The 21098-nt window shown below is 36.6% G+C and overlaps 1 protein-coding gene across 1 annotated transcript in view; it reads left to right on the top strand.

Moving 5' to 3' along the window:
* Positions 1-4923: 4923 nt before the first annotated feature.
* Positions 4924-21098, top strand: part of LOC121415871 (myosin-10-like) — a 31556-nt gene continuing 15381 nt past the window's right edge. Inside the window, exons 1-18 of the mRNA XM_041609247.1 lie at positions 4924-5073; positions 6577-6772; positions 7210-7337; positions 7760-7982; positions 8443-8691; positions 9443-9648; positions 10262-10393; positions 10904-10996; positions 11713-11811; positions 12769-13029; positions 13938-14158; positions 14486-14645; positions 15296-15493; positions 16900-17024; positions 17727-17860; positions 18323-18579; positions 19434-19658; positions 20441-20545. Coding sequence (XP_041465181.1) covers positions 6655-6772; positions 7210-7337; positions 7760-7982; positions 8443-8691; positions 9443-9648; positions 10262-10393; positions 10904-10996; positions 11713-11811; positions 12769-13029; positions 13938-14158; positions 14486-14645; positions 15296-15493; positions 16900-17024; positions 17727-17860; positions 18323-18579; positions 19434-19658; positions 20441-20545 — 2934 coding nt within the window. The 5' untranslated portion in view covers positions 4924-5073; positions 6577-6654. The remainder of the gene's footprint in view (positions 5074-6576; positions 6773-7209; positions 7338-7759; positions 7983-8442; positions 8692-9442; positions 9649-10261; positions 10394-10903; positions 10997-11712; positions 11812-12768; positions 13030-13937; positions 14159-14485; positions 14646-15295; positions 15494-16899; positions 17025-17726; positions 17861-18322; positions 18580-19433; positions 19659-20440; positions 20546-21098) is intronic.

Below are 21098 nucleotides of genomic sequence, written 5' to 3'. Positions count from 1 at the left end.
CTCTGCGCTTACGAGTAAAATGGGAAGTTTTCAGAAGTTATGATTAACTCTTAAACATTCCACACTAATCATTTGAATTAAAACTAGTAAATTTTCCTTTTGATCTTTAGGATATATAAAAAAAAAATCCTTGCTTGGTGTGATTGACTCACAGGCGTAAATATAGTCAGAGTAGTGGGGAGCCAGGGGAATGAGAGCAATATTGACTTCTATTTGGGGACACCCCGCACACATAGGGCTATGTATGTATATACGGGTGTACATTATCCTTTTATCTTTCAGTTAAATGCCTCACGATATTTTTCTCAATGGCTATTGCGGTATAATAACAATGTTAATGAATTTGTTGTGATAAAAACTATTGAACTACAGTTATCCTAATGCAAGCAGGCGAGAAAATTTTTAGTAGGTGGGAGAAAGAACGTTGCCCCAAACCTCTTTCATGTGTGCACACCACGGGATATATACTACTTGAAGGACTATCACGATGGGTTTTTTTTTCGATGGCTATATTACAATGGATTTGTTGTGACATAAACTGCTTGATTACAGTTACATGTAGTATCCAAATGCGAGAAAGCAAAGCAAGCGAACAAATTTTATGTTTATGTGATAAAGAATGTGCGTGCCAACTTTTTGGTGCAATCTTTTTTTCCCACTCCTCGCCTTACATTTGCGTTGCCGCATATAGGAGGGCGGGGTGGCGATCAATTAATTCACACCCCTCCCTATCATACGACTTACAAAATTAAATAGGCATCCATTTTTACACAAGTCGTTTTTATAGTGCATTTGAAAATAAAATAATTTCCTGTTAAAATTCTCAAGGAAGGACTTAGTGCGCCGGCACGGACACGTTTTGAGCCAACTGTATTATCTTTATAGGCCTACAGTAGTAATATTTTTTTCTTTTTTTATGCAATACAGACTTTGCAAAACAACAATGTTGCTTGTATAATTGTGTTGATATGTGGATCAATTTCAAGTCAATCGGGGAATGGTGTATACAGTCCCCACACTTTTCGGAGAGGGGGGGGGGTGGCATGTACAATCATCCACCCCCACACTTTTCGAAATAAAGAATATATTGTTTAATCATTCTACTGTTGATATATGGATTCATCGTTAAATGCAGTCAAATTTCTGAAATTGGCGTTATTTTACATTCTGAAAATGCAAAATTTCTTACGCTGTCGCTCCTCTCCTGCGCTCGATTCTTACAAGAATTCGGCCGTGAAATTCTCTACGTTTAAGCTTATTGGAAAGGTTATTTCCACTGCATCATGGAAGTTCAGTTACAATAAGTCCAGTTATGAAAAAAGTGATGATTCCAATAACCATTAGATATGAATATAGCTACTATCCTCAATGAATGAAAAAATCCTTTAAATACACTTTCTTGACGGGTCGGCTGGGGGATGATCTGTAAACTTGGGGCTTTGGTCTATGTACTGTATTTTTCAAGTTATTTGTATACATGCTTACGAAGAGTTACTGATGACATTGATCAAAGTGTCTTTACCATTTCATCCATCTATGTGGGACTAACAATGTAATAAATATTTCAAAAAATGAATTTCACTCAAAATTTTGAATGCCTTTTTTTATTATTATTATGAATAAGATATGCAAATTTATTCATGGAAAACATTATTGCATATTTTTTTATTTCACTTTAAATTTTCTTTCTTCATTTTTTTGCAGATGTCATCTTTGTAATCTAATTTAAAGTATTCCATAAAGAAAAATCGCGAAAGCCAATTTTTTCCGTGTGTAGGCCCCTATTTCGTTGCTTTAAAAAAATTCTTAGATATTTCTTTGTTTTTTTCATCTTTTGTTTTACATTGTTTTTTTCAAATGGAAATTATTACAGACCTAAATTAATTAAGAATACCAATTAGAACGAAAAATAATCACCCTTTTATGAATTTCAATTTCAATATGAAAAAAAATCAGCTCGCGCTTCTCTCTCGTATTATTTGGCTTCCACAGCCAATGGAATTTGCATTTGCATTAAAAAAAACGTACAAAGTTAGCATATCAAGCCGGGATACAAAAAGAAAAGGTTTGGAAATTTCCGTCCAAGTTTGTATTCCTATATTAAATATCTAGCTTCAAGATAAAAACAATTCAAAAGCAAAATATGAAACAAAACCACTGAAAAAGGACAAAGATTCCATTACAATAGGGTTATGTAACAACTAATAAATAAACAAGAACATAATTAAAGAGCAAATTAATAGAACAGAATATGATGATGGTGTTGGGTAAGTCCGACAGCTATCAGGGGCGGATCCAGGATTTTGAAATAGGGGGGGCGCCAGCGGCGAGGGAGCGAAGCGACCGAGCGGGGGGAGGGTGTGGGAGGGGGATACCCCCCCTCCCACGGCAAGGACTTTTTCAAAAAATCATGTCCAAAAGTCGTATTTTGAGAGCACCTTTAGAAGAAAAATGCACACTTAAATCACTGTAACTTCATGAATAAAAGACACATACTGACTCATTTAGGAGCTGGTTTCCAGTCACACACGGTATAAGCGGTCATTCAAAACATACATTTGGCAAAGGCTCTTCACTTGCTTGCATCGTGTGATTGAAACGTCAAATTTAAATGATACGAAACTGAGACTTGTAATCGATAAGTTCCGAATAATCCATTCTGTTTATTGTCATTTGTGTATTTACATTGTGTGTTTCAAACGAGAATTGTTTAGTCGTATGGCAACATGCATAAAATTTGGTTCTTTTTTCCCCAAAATGCACAGTAAATTGTTACAAACTACAGAAAAAAACGACATCATCTTCTGGTAATCAACCTTTTCCCTCGTATTATTTTCAAATCATCTTCAATAATCCAGTCATTCTGCACAACCTCAAAGTAATATAATGTTCTTAAGGGGATTCTCATCATTTTTATTGTTTACGTTCAAAGTCTCTCATCGCGTTGCCATCTTAACTTATGACCAGCCAGGATGAAATTGTATTTATATTTATTTTAACATAAGATAATCAATTTTTACGAAGTGCTTGTTAAAACTATACCACAAATAATTAAATAAGGTCAATGATAAAATGCTAGAAAATACATGTAAGGAGCTTTGATATCCAGTCCATAATTGTATAAGTTATAACTATCAGTGGCAGAAAATGTAAAATAAACCGAGGCTCGTCTTCGGTATACAGAGTTCAGAAGGCATTTTGTAAGCTTTTCATTTATGAAATTACAACTTGTTTAGACCATGAATTCATATAGGCTTCCAATTTGATGTTTTTTCTACATGTTGAATCAATGTATACTAGCTTTCCAACCAACAAAGTAAAAGGTCGTCCCCCCCCCTAGATTTTTAAAACTATTTTTTTTTCGATTTTGCTGGCAATTTTTTTTTAAAGATATATTGTAATCAGCAAACCTATAGATTATCAAACATTAAAAATGGGGTAAGGGGGGGGGGGGGGTTAATGTCACAATTTCTACTTTTTAACAATACACAATGTGTCCTCGGGACGTTTTTCCCCAGCACGAAAGTATTTTTATTCTCCCCCCCAACCCCCACCCCCCCCCCCCGTCACATAAAATCTTCGCTCCTTACGCTGACATATAGCTGCCTATACACAGCAAACGCGGAGTGGGGTCGACTGGTGATTGAGAATATACAATTTTGCTCCTTGATAATTCGTTGGAATGATTGCTTCGGCGAAACTTAGTTGGGGCGCCCTGGATAATATGCCTCTGAATCTACCAGAAAGTGTAAAAGTTAGTTTACATTAAATACAAATATGTCTGACCTATACATTTCAGTGAAAACGTACATGACCAAGGCAGAATGATAATGCTGCGCACGTGGCGCCCGATATAGGGCTCCATCTTTGAGTGAAGAATAATCTCGGGGATAGACATTATCATTCGCATCGTTGACACTTTCTCTCGCGATCTGTTACTTACAATTTACATGTATTTGCCATAAAGACGGACAAACGCATGTTACAAAAAACACAAAATTTCGGGAAAAAAATGATATCCAATCCAACATCTTCACACTGGTCACTGCACTGCAACTCCCGATTACAAGTGGTGCAACTTTCCCCAACCAATCGACTTGCGCGCCCTGGAATTCCGGAATTTACATATTGCAGTACAGTGTGACAGAGGTGCATTTGTGCGAACACAAAGGCCATGAGCGTAAGTTAAAATATAGTTTTGACTAGATCTAGCCCTTGAAATTGACTACATTGTACCAATCCAGTAAATATAACCATCAAAAAAAAAAAAAAACCCGGCGAAAATAGGGGGGGGGGGGCGCGCCCGGGGCGCCCCCCTCTGGATCCGCCACTGGCTATAGTCTGTAAAAAGTTCTTTATTTACTAAAATAATTGAGCCAGCTAGCCCAGTAGCCAGCTAGGGTTTTCAATAAGGGAATTCGATGCAGTCTCTCGATTCTTTTCTCCTTATTCTACTCGGCCCTCTTCTTTTGCTTGCTTTTGAAAACTCGGGGGGGGGGGGGGTACGCTTAAGAGTAGACCCATATATTGAGCTTTTTGGACATTTCCTTTTGAAATTGGCCGCCAAATTGCAATTCTGTTTTTTTTTTCCTCGTTCATGACAGAATCATATAAGTTATACAGTATAGTCAGATGAGACTGAGAGACTATATAGCAGCAAAGCTTTTTAATGATCGGCCGGGGACGGATGCTCATTCTAGTAATGGTGCGTTGAAATGTATTTTCTGTAATACATCTGTATGCTCATGTCGTTGATAATGAATTCCTCGATATGAAGATGTAAAAAAAAAGAAAGACAACTCCCCGGGAACCTATCTAATATAGGCCTACCATATCTACCCAGCAAACAGAAGCGGATGGTAAGAGCCCTCCTCATTAGCATGATAAATGGCCTATGACGTCATGCTGTAAATAATGACAGCTTTGCCAAGCAACTGAAGCCGCTGGACCAAAAATGGTGGACTGCTTCCGGGAGAAATACGATCATGTTTTTGGTTTCATGCATGGTATCTTCATGATTCTTCTAAAAATATAAGCTCAATCGTGTATTATGGATTCAGGCTATGTAAAACAGTAAGTTTGCAGTTACCCTTATTTTGTAAATTCCGATACTACTGTGCGTTGATTTAGCCATGCACCTGTCGCTGTTTAGTGTTCGTGTTCGCTGTGCGCCATACCGCCTGGCGTATGAGCCGTCGGTGTCCCTGCAATGCCCTGTGCTGTGCTGACCCCATGCATCGATAAAGTTTTTTTTGTGGTGGTGGTACTGGTAGTGGTAGAGTCTAGAGATCGATGCATGGTGGTGGTGTTAATAAAAGTATGCACTTCTTTACGAGTGAGTGTCGGTGTATAGAGGCCTCATGCCATGGCATAAGTGATGTTGTACTTGAGAGTGCGAGTGGCTATGAGTATTGACATTGTCCTGTTATTAATCTTACTAAAATTAATAACAGGACAATGTCAATACTCAATACTATTACTAAGTTTGGTACTTATGGCCTAAGTTAAAATGAACCAGAGCAGGAGCCATAGCAGAGCATCGAGATTTGTTACTCGATTGAGCCAAATTTATGTCGGACCAAATCACCAATAAGTTTTTTTTCAGGATTTTATTGTTGAAATTCACACATCCATTCTATTCCATTGTTTTTAAATTTGGCAATAAAGTCATGATTAACTATTTTTGCGTGGTCATTTGTTATGTAGATCAAGTTCCAGCCTCCACACTTTTTTTGGTGGTTGCCTGTTCAAGCAACCAAAAACAATAGGGACTAGGTTTATAAATGGTGGCCCACACCCTCAGCTCAGAAATATACTGTAGAAAACAATAAAAAATGAAATATACATGTATGTAGACAGCTTAAACATAATGTTACATCTAGATGTAGTTTCAGTTTGTGTTTGAATCTTGTTGACAATGCATAAAACTGGTTTTGATTAATATGAAAGACAAAAGTGAATATAAAAAAGACAGGTATTAAAATTTCAAATATTTTTGGCATTAGCCTTTGTCAAGGAATGAAAAAAAATTATTGACTATCAAGATAAATTTAAAGCAAAATGTGCCAAATGGTCCTGTAGCAATATACCCCCAAAGTACATCAGAAAGAAGACTAACAGAGAAAGAAATTAAAAAAAGCAAACAAATTATTGATTATATACAGAAAAATAAGGGGGGGGGGGAAATAAAAAGAATAACAGTGAAAAAATATAAATAAGGTAAACCTAAAGGAATTATTGATTCTACAGAAAAAAGAGGGGGCAAAAGGAGAGAAAAAATATTTTGTGATATCCAACCGATGTACATTTATAATTCTTGCAAATTTGAGGATAACTGCATCATTTAGGCCTATGATTTAGAATCTAGTCATTACATCATGTTTTATATTGTTTATTTCTCCTCCACCTCCACCCTTTCTTCTTCATTATGATTTTGTGGGCATTGTTGTATGTTCTCACTTTCTTAAAAATTACATGTAGGCCTACTTGCAGTCAAATAAGAAACTTAACATTGTATTCATTGACAGTATTTTCCCACATTTTTCTGCAATATGACCCCCTTCTTTAATTTTGCAGAACTTACATGTATGATGTTTGAGAGAAGATAGAGAGAAGAAAACCCCTAATTCTGAGCTAGGAGACCACACCATCGCCATGGCTACTGCCGCTCAGAAATCAGCCAATAAGAAAAAGAAGGCTGTTCCTCGAGTAGCGCCAACACTAGACCCGAAAGCAGAGATAGAGAGACCCCCGTCGGTAGCATCACACAACTGTAAGTCAATGTGCCTACTTATCTATTCCAATTGTCATTGAAAAAAAGATTCACCATTTTCTCATCTTAAATTTCCAATTGATTTGAAAATATACCATATTACTTATTGTACAGCACAGTTTGATCTACAGGAATTAAAGATCAACTTGGTGTATACACAATACATATTTGAACTAGGAGAAGACCTGTTGCTTATTATTTTGAGTTGGCATTTCTAACCAAACTTTTTTCATTGTTTCGTGTACATGTATGTAGGCTATTCTTTGTAATTCAATTACGCCCAACCAAAAAATAATGTGAATACAAAAAGATATATACAGTGTATGAATATCTTTGAAATCATAATTTCAGGGTTTATAAAAGTATCTTGATTATTAATGCAGGGCTCCCAAATATTACAGGTGTATTTTTATCTACCTTATTCTTTTATTTTGTAGCATGGTTAGCAGAAAACATTGACGGTGGTGAAGAGGTTGACAGAGTATCAACTCCAGTACAACATCTAACACCTGTATCAGGAAGCCTTACATCAGTCAGAGAATTTGAAAATGATGTCCTGGCAAATGTGAGTATTTAACTATTGTCATTTTGTAAAAATTAAATAGTGATATAGCTCCTATTTGAATGATTGGCTTATATGTACATGTATTTGCCATGATCAGTCGTAAATTTGTTCATTGTTAGCTCAACACGCAAAGTTGCTAATGACTGGTAATTACATACATGTATGACTATTTTTATTGTCAGTCATGGTTTTGAGATGAGGATGGTTAATTGAATACTCTGGATCCATGTCATTCTCTTTTAAACATAATATAAATCTTTTTTGCTTGGATGACATTGTTTTTTTTTGGCTACCCATGTAAATGATTTGAAATAGATGAATTTTTTAAAAAGGTCTTACGTTATAAATAAAATCTTCTTGCACAATATTGCTTTAAGCATAATGTGTATATTTTCAATAATTTCTTCTCTCTTTTGTCACAGGAAAATCATCCAGTTTCACCGAGGGCCACTATTCCTGGAAGTAGGCCACTCTCACCGCGGGCCCCTAGCCCTGGGAACCTATTGGATAGGCCCACAACTCCAAACAGTGGAAGATTAAGTCCTCTGGATGGCATTATGGGTAAAAAGAAGTCAAAGGTCATGCCCACAGAGGAGGAACTACCAAACGCTGATTTGATACGTCATACTCCAGAGCCTATGGAAGGTTTGTTTCAGCACTTTGAATATCGTATTTGAGCATTTTTTTAATATTGTATCTCAGCAGAGCAGGCTGAAAAACGTTGACAAACTAAACTTGGTGGGAATTAGTCCATTGGGCCTAATATGTGGTCAAATGAATACATAATATGCGTCATTGATTCAGTGAAGTTACATGTATGTATGAAGAAAATTGATTAATTCTGACAGGTTATATGTGAACTTGATTTGGAAACTTACTATCTGCTTTCCAAAATTTTATTAAGAACTGTGAAAAAATTGGGAGAAAAAGCAGTTTTATCTGAGGTTGCAGCATATGATCCCTGGCAAATTTTTTTTCAGAAGGTCCAGTCAATTTTCAAGTACAATTGCCCTAAGGAATCAATTATATGATTGCGGGCAATAACAGAAAGACAACAATTTATTTTCATTTCGATGCAATATCATGAATCTTAACACTTAAACAGCATGGAGTGATCAAAGCATGGCTGACCTCAACGATGATACAGGACGTCATCGTCCCAAAACTGCGAAGAATACCCGAACCAGCTCTAGGACACGCACTCCTGGCGAGGGAGGACACTCTGGAAGTGTTCCAAGCATGCACTCTGTCATCAGCGTCAAGGAAGCATCAGAGGACCACAGGATGAACGGTGTCACAGAAGGTCATAGGTCACCGGCTCTTATGCCATCGACGAGTGCAAGGCATGAAGAAGGTGATTGTTTGTTTTACATACACTTTAGGTGGTTTATCTGGAAGCAATGTGCATTATAGGCAGATGCAAATGATTGTAAATATGTAGGAAAATGTACAAAGACTATAGGACCTGCATGTAGCTGTTTTCCGATAGGAAAGCTGAGCAAAGATATTGTTCTATGGATAGCAATTGCCAATAACATCTGAAAGGAATTCCACTTAATCACATATTAATTGGGCGGAGCTTTGATCGTACACAATGCATCACAATGCTCAGTGCTCCGTTATTTGTAATGTGCTGATTCCACCCCTATGCTATCAGTGGGAAGCGTATAACATGCTGCTTGTGTAAAGTGGGGATCATTGAAGGATGTGTTACAGATTGCCTGTTTATAAAGTGTGAATGACATGTTACTGATTGTCTCTGGTTACTGGTAGTGCCATCCATTGCGAGGGGCAGAAAGTTTCACAGCCTGAAAACAAGAAAATGGATTTTTGTTTATTTTCCACTCAGGAAACTACTTTATTCTGGAAAAGAATGTAAACAAAAAAGAATACATCGGTCAGAGAGCAAAGAATTAACCATCCATAATAGAAATTAACCATTTGAGTGCCAGGGGCAGAAATACATGTAGTTATCTGTAGCACTGAGCCTTCTGCCCCAGTTTTTATATCAGGTTAGAACTTAAAATAAATTTGAAGTGTTTTAAAAAAAAATAGCTAGATATCTCAATCACAATTTTAATCACCATTTTCTATCCTTTACACAGACAACCGTAGCCTTGTATCCACAACATCTCGTTCCCGTATGAACCCTCCTCAGATGGAACACGAGCAGCAAGCTTACGTCCCATTTATCTACGCAAGGGACTGCATTGCGAGGGTGATGGAAGATATGAAGAAGATGAAGGGCAATCACATCCGCATAGTTCATGAAATTCAGGACAACTACAGACAGATTGAAGATCAAACCCAGGTATGTTCCAATCAAATGCAGTTTCTCACTTTCATTTATGTCCATAATGAATTAGTCGGCAGCAAAATCTTGCTAAACAGTCCCCCAAAGCAATGAAATCAATTAATAAACATACTTGTGCATAGAATAAGTAATGGGTAAAGGAGGTACTGGGCATTAACAAAATTACTACATGTACATGTATATCATAAGCAATTGATGTAATGTTTACAGATTCACTTTTTGTTCAAAGTGTAGATGGACCGACTGAACAGTTTGTGACAACTTCTTGAATCCTTCAAGGTGACACTTTGGCACTGTATCTATATGTAATTGTATCTTACATCTGAGATATTCATTGGATTTTGTAAGAACAAAAGGAATGGACATCAAACCTATGTTGGGATTCGAAAACATGACCCTCTGTTTATAAGGCGAGAGTCAGAATAGCTAAACCATGATGCTTCCACGTGCTCTTCCCATGTTGTAGTTGAACATTTGTTTTATTCCTGACTCATTCTTTCATGTCCTGTCAACCCTATTAAAGCTAAATATCTGTCGGAATGCAGAGTGGGAGTGTATGGCATAGCCTCATTACTATTTAAGTATATTTTTATCATACTTTTTCTATTAGGATCAATTCAATGTGTTTGTCATCAATCTGAGATCACAGTACAAAGAAAAGGTCGTGACCTTCAGACAGGTGATCGAAGTGCATCGGAAGGAACTAGACAGTCACAAATCATACTGGGAACAAACTCTGACGGTAAGATGGGGTTGGTTCATTAAAAGGGGTACTCCGGGCTGAAATTGATTATTTCTAAGTAAATAGAGTAAATTTCACCAAGTAAAACGCTGAAAATTCCATCAAAACCTGATAGAAAATGATGAAGTTACTGAACTTTGAATTTTAGCAATATTTGTGAAAATAGATGTCGTCGTCGAATATGCATTAGGTGGGCTGATGATGTCATCTCTCCTCTTTCAAATTTTGAATAAATATAATTTCACATAATAATAATAATCACATTGTAACAATGTTTAGATATATACAACATATAGACAAATTTAAATTTATTGTAGATATTTTTTAAAAGTCTTTGACATACATTTGTTAACAATAAAGGGAAGTAATAACAGCGTAAAAGATTTGTTTCTCCAGATATCTTGAAAAACGATACAAACTATTTTCTATGAAGATGGTGAATACTAAATTTGGTAAATGAGCATGAAGATGGTAATGATATTAATATTAGCCTGTTTTATTTGTTTTTAGAGTTTGAGTCAACGAAACAGAGAATTAATGAAAGAGAAGAAGAGATTGCTTATAATCAACAAGGTTGAGATCGAAAGGCTGGAAAAAGAAAAGGTAAGATTACTATGAAAATGGTGTTATATAAAATTGTAATTAGGAATTTGTAGTTCAAAATGTACAATAAGAATACCAGCAAAGTACCTTCAAAGAATAATAACATGATAGTGCATTTCAAAGAAGGGACAATTATATCATGTACAATACGACATAAAAGAGTATGTTAAGAATTATGATGAGGACTACAACAAATTACAATACAGAATTGCAATTCAAAGAATGACACCAAGCATTACAATGAGGAATGTGCATTACAATCCAAAGAATGTACAGTAAGAATAATGAATGTATGTTAAGAATGCACAATTTTGGAAAGGAAATTGCACTGAAAATTTCACAAAACAAACTATGTACAAATAAAAACAGATGCAATATGAAGAACAAGAACATGCAGAATGAAGAATGCACAATTAGAAACTGAATATGGAGAAATATTCCATTTTCAGGCAATCAGTAGCTTGCAGTTATAAAGTTTCAAGGACCATTTTATATTCTACAATAGATGACCGACTTTGACATTGTGACCTTGTGAATAAATAAAAAAAAATATCTTTACATTCGTTCAAAATTTGGCTAATGTGTTATTTCACCAGATGCTACTGTCGTGATGAGAAAGGTTCTTCCAAAATAGCTAAGAATTTGGAATTTCAGAGTCATTTTTTTTTCTCCAGATTTGTGAAAAATAAAGTTTCTTTCTAATGTTTATTTTGCAGGAAGAATTAAGAAGTTCCTTGACTCATCAAACAGATAAAGAACACCAACAGGTCACTGCCACCAAGAAGGAATTAGAGGAATCAAATGAAGAAAAGAAGGCAAGATATCTCACTAATTTGTTTATTTGTTTTATTTTTGTGAGTTACGGGCGACTTTACAACCACTGTTGATCCTTTCTTGTGTGGAAAGATTCACATGAGATTTTCATTGATGTTGATTCCGTTCTAAAGAAAGGGTCACCAGTCTTTCGTACAGTTGCTTGTAACTTACAGTTTTATGAATACTGCTTGTAAGTTAAGAGCAGCTTTAAGAATGACTGGTGATCCTTTCTAGTGGTAAGTGGTATACACCAAACTGTTCATTGGTGTTGGGTTAGCATGTGAGAAAGGATCACTGGTCTTTCTTAAAGTTACCGCTTTATGAAACAACCCCAGGAGTGTTTTGTGAAGGAGAGCTTTTTATTAACAAAGTGTGATTTTCACTGATTATTGTTTTAAGCTAATGCTAATCCTTGCATCTGATTGGATAAGAGCAAATTGGCCAGTGATTTTTCTCTGACTAATTGCTTCATGAAACTCTGTGATGTTGTCTGGCAAGCTCTTACATCTGACAACTCTCCTTGATAAGCACAGGAGTGTGACTGCTATGGTCAATGTCCGATTTGCGTGATGAATTATCCGACAAGTCTTTTCATGAAACACTCCCCTGAGCACTGTTGCAGAGAGACTTTGCAATCAGGAGCAAATTGGCTTTCAAGATATCAACGTTTTGTTGTATTTCATCAAGGAAGAGAACACATATCATTAGATCATGAATTCGTGCTAACTTTACAGTCAATAATGTAGAGTAAATATTTGTATACAGATATATTGTGCAAAAATAGATATTCAATTTAATTGGTTGCTAAAAATATTACCCCCCCCTCAATAAAAAAATTACACTGCAGAATGCTGTGCCATTCCTGAATAACACTTATGCTAATCTTTATACTCTTTGAATTGGCAATCCATGATGCAAGATTTTAATTTCAATGGTCTTGATATCTGATCTAACAGATCATCCAAGATGAGCTTCAGAGTGAGAAGGAGGAGGTGAAGCGACTTCGTGCAGAACTTGAGGCATTGAAGTCCTCCTCGGGAGATACGGTGGTGCCAGTCGTTGCAGGAGTCGAGAGGTCCTCATCAAGGTCCTCAACGAGGGTAGACGTTGCTCCTGTTCCAGTGGTCATGGGTGGAGGCGGTCTCGGGGAAGAGGAGAGGCAGCGACTTCAAGATGAGAAGGCAGAGATGCAAGAGAAATATATTGAATCACAGAAGGTGAGTGGTGAATCAAGTCTCTATATTTTTAATTTTTTTTATAAACACATCTACATTACACATCTATCACAATATATCTCATCTCGAGGGATTTTCATTTATGCAATGTACAGGTTTGATAAAAGAGCAGTGCTCAGGGACGCCTTGCTTGGGATGACTCAAAGGCTGGGAATTGAACCCTGATTTTAAATAAAAATCTTGCTGACTGTATTCCTCAGATGTTGCTTTTCTGTGTGCTTGTAATAGGTGGTTGGTATTGCCAGGGTCATAACCAATATTAAGTTGACCAGAATTAAAATTTGAGCTTTAAAATAAAGTGTTCAATAGCAGATCAGAAGCTTTGAATGATATTTATTCCAAGTTGATCATAATAAAATCCATACAACTTCTTATTTTCATACATAAGCATGCAAGGCTAATCCTTGCCCTTGTTTCTTATATTAGTGGCAACACGTATAAGTCATCAAACGATAGACAAGGTTTAGTCTGTCATGAAATTTCAATGTTGATGGTACATGTACTACAGTCATACTTGTCTATAAAAAAGTAGGAAAATGCCTATGTGGTCTTTATTGACAGATTTACTGTATGTTTATGTATCTGACCCCCACCCTCCATGTTGTGCTAAATTGCATCACCATCTGTATTTTTCAGTGCACATGTATGGATTAATTTTTTTTAATCAATTAAATTCATCTAAATTGCAACTATGTTTAAATGAATTCATCATGTGAATAAAGAAATTGATAAATTCTTATTTAGTTTGGCTATATGACATTTAGTCTGACTTCTTGGGGAGGAGTCCAACAGTAAAGGCCTTGATGCTGGTGGTTTACTTTTTTGGGGAAAAGAGTTTGCATTTATTTAAACATACTCTCAATGCTTGCATACTCTCTTATAATTTACAGGAATATGTAATACTGCAAAACAAGTATGCCTCGCTGGAAGCCCAGTTTCAGATGGTTGCCAAGGCAGCATCGGATGGTAACAAGATGGATGATCAGATAGAGAGTCTGAAGAACGATCAAGAAACGATGAGACAGGAGGAGGAGGAGTTGACGGAAGAGATTAGCAAATGGGAGGAGGATTTCAAAGAGAAGAATGGCAGGGAGCCGACAGAGGAGGAGACGTAAGTGGGATTTACATTACGTTAAGTGCTTCTCTGTACGGTAGTTATTCTAGTGTTTATAAATGATCATAATACAATAATGATGGTAACGATATGATGGCAATGACGATGTCAATGATACGATCAATTCTAAATTCAAGTCTTAACTTTAGTCTATTGAAAACCATGTATAAAAAGTGACAAGCAGTTGGAAATATCACATGTATCTCCGTTACAGATCCTAATTCCTTGAATATTTATGTGATGAAAATGATATTTGTAATGTACAACATGCCAAGTGTTATGATGATAGATAATGTTAATAATGTGTTCTCGCTATTTTCTCAGGCCTATGAGTGTGAGAGAGTTACAGACCCAACTAGATGAGGTCCAGAACATGCAGTCTGACCTAGGGTCAAAGGTCACGACCCTGACCGCTATCAAGGAAGGTAACATCCCTGAGCCAGAACCTGTCAGTGCCCCAGAACCGATCATCAAAACTGTAGAGGTAAGCCATCTTGGCACAGTAGGGAACTTTTGAGAATACACTGAAAGGCGAGCTGAATAAGAAATGTAGAAGAACAAGCTGGCGCAGAATTTAACTACAGGTCTTCTATTTTTCCCTAATTGTCCCTCTGTCATGATAATGGATTTCTGATGATAATCCAGTCAATTCTTTATATTTGAAGATAAATTTCTGATGACTTTGTGATTTTTTTTCAGGAAAATGAGTGAATTCCTATCCATTCAGTATTTCCCAAAGTCTCTAAAAACACTTTTTTGAATTATAAAAAGCATGAAGATGTTTGCCTTTTATAATTGTAAAGAGTGAGACATTATTTTTTTAGTTCAACTGGAAACAGATTTTGCATTGGATTTGCACATGAAGTCTTATTTTGCTGCAACTTTTGGTCTGACATGCAATAACAGAATGTTGCATAACTTCGTTTTTGCTTTCCAGAACATCGCTATTTGGTCTCAAAAGTTGCACAATACATAAGCTACGTCATACGTAAGTCATCCTTAACTTTTTTGTGAAACATCCCCTGTTTCATAATTATTTTATCTTAACAGGATAATATGCCGCAGTAATTAAAATCAAACAAGCTATTCAACTTCCCAAACATTACTTAATGCTCAAACTAATATTCTTGACAGGTGACAGTGCCCGATCCAACAACAGTAGCAGCCCTTGCTGTAGCGCAAAAGAGAATAGCAGAGCTTGAGGCTCAGGTAACGGGACTGGAGAAAGAGATCAAGAAGGCAAAGAAGGAGAAAACGAGCGTGACAAGATCTAAGAAGGATGACAAGGAAGAGAGAAATCTGAGATTAGTTCTTCAAGCAGTTCTTAAACAGGTTAGCAAGCGACCAATATAATTTTCATTCTTTTTTGTACATTTTATCTTGTTTTTCTTCATTTATCTTCATTTTTGTCTCACCTGCATAGCAGAGTGAGACTATAGGCGCCTCTTTTCCGGCAGCGGCGTCAACATCAAATCTTAACCTGAGGTTAAGTTTTTGAAATGATACATAACTTAGAAAGTATATGAGCCTAGTTCATGAAACTTTTCCATAAGATTAATCAAGTATTAATGAAGATCCTATTAGAGTTTCATGTCACATGACTAAGGTCAAAGGTCATTTAGGGCCAATGAACTGAGACCATGTTGGGGGAATCAACATCAAAATCTTAACCTGAGGTTAAGTTTTTGAAATGTCATCATAACTTAGAAAATATATGGACCTAGTTCATTAAACTTGGACATAAGGTTAATCAAGTATCACCAAACATCCTGCATGAGTTTCACGTCACATGACCAAGGTCAAAGGTCATTTAGGGTCAATGAACTTTGGTCGATTTGGGGGTATCTGTTGAATTACAATCAAAACTTGAAAATTTTTTGGATCTGATTCATGAAACTTGGACATAATAGTAATCAAGTATCACTGAATATCCTGTGCAAGTTTAAGGTCACATGATCAAGGTCAAAGGTCATTTAGGGTCAATGAACTTTGGCCGAATTGGGGGTATTTGTTGAATTACCATCATAACTTTGAAAGAATGTTGGTCTAGTTTATAAAACTTGGACATAAGAGTAGTCAAGTATCACTGAACATCCTGTGCACATCTTAGGTCACATGACCAGGGTCAAAGGTCAATGAACTTTGGCCATAATGGGGGTATCTGTTGAATTACCATCATAACTTTGCAAGTTTATTGATCTGACTTTGGAACTTGAACATAAGAGTAATCAAGTATCACTGAATATCCTGTGCAAGTTTCAGGTCACATGATCAAGGTCAAAGGTCATGTGAGATCAATGAACTTTGGTCGCATTGGGGGTATTTGTTGAATTACCATCCTATCTCTGTAAGTGTATTGGTCTAATTCATAAAACATGGAAATAAGAGTAACCAAGTATCACTGAACATCTTGTGTGAGTTATAGTAGTTTTCAAAGTCAGCACTGCTGCTATGTTGAATTGGTGATGCAGGTGAGACGGCCAGAGGCATTCCACTTGTATGATTACTCAAGCCATGAGAGCATTCCACTGTTTCATATGAAGCAGAAACCCAAAGGAATTGTTTGAAAGAGGTCGATCCCGCATAGACAGGATTGGATGTACATGTACTGCTGTGATGATTTTGTTTTTAATGAGCAAATATCATATTGTAAGTTTTACATTGATAGCATTTCTGCAGGCCTATACCATGAGCTTGATTGCTAATAGAATCATTTGTCTTCCTTTGAAACTGTGTAGGTACATGAAATAAATGATGAAGAAATCACGCCAAAGGAAAGAGTAGCAACGAGACTGGAAGAAGCTGAGCTTGCCAAACCTGGCTTGCTAGAACAGAAAGATAAAGCCAAAGAAGATCCAGATGGGTAAGTATACTTCATTTTTGTTTAAGGTTTAAAACAAAATCATGTAGAGTAATGCTTGTATGTTGTGGCCAAGAATGCTGTCTAGGTAATTTTGAAAAAAATATATACATCTGTTTATAAATCATGTCAAATATTTTTCATTTGTATATCAGTGAGTTACTTTGTAAATGATTATTTTGTTGCATTGTAATTTTTGTTGTTGTGATAGATGTAAGATATAAAAACCACTTGAACGTGTACTTAAACAGTGAATTAAAAAGTAGAATTGCTGATTTCATGTACCCGAATCCTTAGCATACAGTTGGCACAAATGCGATTGTTTTGACAGTTTTGAATTCACCTGAGTATGGCACTTTCTCTGTATGTTGGGATCCTTGGTGTTGGTATGTAAAGGTTAACACCTTGGACTGAGGGGTGGTATGGTCACTTCCATTGAAGAGTGGACAGCATCTGCCAGAATCATCTTGAAAAAAAGCACCCTTCATGAGGAATCGGGGTCAGGCCTCTAGGACGGCCTAAATGTAGAATTTGTGCAGAAATCCTCGATTTGCACAGAGATATCATTAATTATTTGGACATACCCATTTTCAATAGATTAAAGAGAAGGTTCAGATTAAGAAAAATAATTTTGTTTTGTAATGGATTTGAATTTGATGCATTCATTTCTTTTTCTTTATCACGTTCATTGCTTGTCTTGTTTAGAAGCGACTCTCTCACTGCAGCCAGTCAGCAGGTTCTTTCCAACGAGATGGATATCCTAGCTCTTGGTATGATACAGACTGGAGCGATACCTGATGAGCTTGGTGGGATGATAACACCACAAGTTATCGTTGCTGGTAAGACTCTTAACATAAAATTATACAACTCAAAGACTATTTACTTTAGAATATAGGAGGTTAACACCAGAAAGGGAAAATGGCCATTAGTATTTTTCATCACATTGCCAATTCTAGTGATCATTTTCTTGAAAAAAATGATAGCTTTCCCTTTGGAAATCTATATTAATAATAATGATATAAACAGCATAATTCCCCAGGGTAGCCACTTCAGTTCTGAAAACTGTTCTCCCAGTGGGCCCTGCTATTATTATGGGACATAAAGAAATCAGTAGTCAACAGGTTGAAATGATATTCGGTTTGCCATAAACATTGTAATAGCATGGAATCTCTTAATGTAAAGTTAAGGAGCTATCCCAAAATGTGATCCTTCTGGTGAAACCACTCTGATGAAGTCTTAACCTGTACATAACACAAAATTGATAAAAAGAACAATTTGACTCTATAAAAAATAATTTTCAGGAGGTGGAGGAGAAGGAGGTGTCTCCAGTGAAGAGATGGAGGAGCTGAAAGCCCGCATCACGGAGCTCGAGGAGGAGAATGAGTCCCTCACAGACTCCAACAAGGAGCTGGAGGACGCCAAGGAGGATATGGAGGAGAAGATAGAGGATCTGGAGGCTAAGATTAAGGAGCTTGAAGAATCAGGAGGAGCTGCTGGAAGTGGAGCCGCTGCAGCTTTAGCCATGGCTAATCTTGACCTGGATGATGATGATATGGAAGTAAGTAAAATCATTTCTTCCTTATACTTTGAAACATGAGTCCTGTCTTGCAAAAACTTGTGATTGATACGATCCACCATCCAAGAAAAAAATGATCTAAAGACAGGTGCTTGTCAAAGACAGTTCTTGTAATTTGACTCAGTGGGAATTATGGCATTTCATCAAAATTTGGTTTCCAACAAGCATTCTGGGGCCCGTTGCAGAAAGAGTTGCGATCAAACGCACCTCAAAAAATCTTGCGCAACTTGATTTTTCAGCAAATGAAGCACCTCTATTCGGGACTTGCGCTTGATATTTTGACTTGCGTTTAAACGTGACTCTTTCTGTAACAGGCCCCCAGATCTGACAACTATAATTGGTTGAAAACCTATCTTTAGTTTTTGATTGGCTGAGTTGCAGTCGTCTCTGACTGTTACTATGTAACTGTCAGACAATGCCGTCCTGTCAGTGCTTCAACCTTCATGAAATTCAGCACGGGTTAAGAAAAGTAGCTGCACGTCTGACTGTTTTTACAGTTTTTTGTATTTATTACCTGGTTTATAGGGAACAGGGAATTTTATAAAAATCAAGAATATAAAAGAATCACCAAATGCAAACTGTTCAGCAAAGTCATTTGCTGTTGTTAACTTCTACAAATTATGGAGAATCATTATTCACCTTTGATGAGCAATAGTGTAGCTGCTACTAGTCCACCCATCTGGCATCTCTTTCTCATTGACATTTTTACAATTGGCATTTCAATCATATCTCTCTTTTCCTTCTCTCCACCTTCTGCTCTCTCTATCTTTCCTTCCCTTTCCTTCATCTTTTCTCTCCTCTCCTGTCCTCCATCCCTCCGCCTCTCATAACCACAGGGTATGAGTGGTCAGGTGACTGCCCTTCAAGTGAAGATGGACAGCCTGGAGAAGGAGCTCCAGAAGGAGAAAGAAGCCCATTCAAAGACCAAGGAGGAGGTAGAGTCCCTCGAGGAGGAGATCGAGAGACTCAAGGCGGAGAAGGCCGATGACTCCGCCGGTGGGGATGCGAAGGTGGAAGCGGCTAAAGCAGCATTGGTCGCAGAGATGGCCCTGCAGACCAAGGTAGGATGAATCAACCTGTAGCTACCCCAGAGCCCTGGAAAGTGAAAAAGAGCCCCTTAAATCCTATAGGGTCCATTGTTTACTGTTAAAATGTAGCAAGTTTGGGCTCATGAGCTGAAAATGTAGTCTTTAAAAAAGTTATTTTTCCCTGGTCTCAAAGGAAACATAATTATATAACTTGTGGCTTGATTTGATATTTGTTTTTTTGTTGGTTTTCATTTCATATATGCATACCCATCAAGTGTTTCTATTGAATAGAAATATTCCTATTTTGGGAAGAAAGACAATTACAAATTTCACCCTCGTTTTCCTATTTCTGTGAAAAATTTGTATGTGGTATTGAATAGGAAATTTTAGAATGTTTTTATTAAGTTTCTTTAGTAATTTGTTCATCTTACTTGGCTATCAGGGTTGGCAGTTATGTACATGTAGATGTGACTCGGCTGATTTCTGAAGCTGTTTGTTAGTTTCAGGTGACTTTACAAATTTCCAGTATGTGTTCATGCTCGTGCTAAATCAGATCTGTAGTCAATTTGATTTTCTAAATATTTTATATTCATAATTCGTGTTGTTATTTTTAACCCACTGATGTATATGTGTGTGTGTTTGTATATTGGACCTTGTGGCAAATTATCAGTATGCTATTTACAGCAATTATTCTATGCAATTTATATGTACCACACTACTACAACAATATTTTTTCAACAGCTCTCATGAAGCACTTCGTGCACGATGTTCATATTCATTCATATTCTGGAAACGTTTAATTCTCTTCTTTCCAGCAAATTTCTGATTATGAGAAGAAAATTGAGGCATTGGAACAGGAAAAGTTGAAGAATGTCCCACCTGACACTGCCAAAGAGATAAACAGTCTGTACGACAGAGTGGTGAGTGCATAGGTCTCTTTTAGGAGACAATATTATGGTTTCTTTTCATCTTAAATACTGGCAATATTTTGCATATTGAATAAATTATTAGAGAGAGAAAAAAGCGTTCAGATAAAACGAAAACATTTCCAATACAGTGTGTTGTGAAATTCCTGAATAAAAGTTGTCTATTCAACTGAAACTACATGTAATCATTACAACATGAAATTTTCAACATGAAAATGATTAGATCTCTGTTAAAAAATGGAATTTGGCAACTGTGTAATGGAATCTTGCAAGTTTATTCTTAATTTTAATACATGTATCATGTTCTTCACTTTTTATGATTTTGTTGGAAATCATTTTGTGATCATGTCCACAACTAGAGGTTGTTCACAAAGTGTTATGTCAGACTAAAAGTCAGTCATAATTGCCATCGGGCACATATAATTCAATTTTTAATCTCATTGATAAAACAAGCTGTACATCACGTCCCATGGGCTTGCCACACCAATGAGGTGATGTATTATCTACCACACGCAACAGTTTAAATGCAAATGTCAGTCAAGACTTA

This window comes from Lytechinus variegatus, chromosome 5, assembly GCF_018143015.1.
Source record: "Lytechinus variegatus isolate NC3 chromosome 5, Lvar_3.0, whole genome shotgun sequence".
NCBI classification, from domain to species: domain Eukaryota; kingdom Metazoa; phylum Echinodermata; class Echinoidea; order Temnopleuroida; family Toxopneustidae; genus Lytechinus; species Lytechinus variegatus.
The sequence above is the reverse complement of the archived record's forward strand: the minus strand, read 5'-3'. Positions and strand labels throughout refer to the sequence as shown.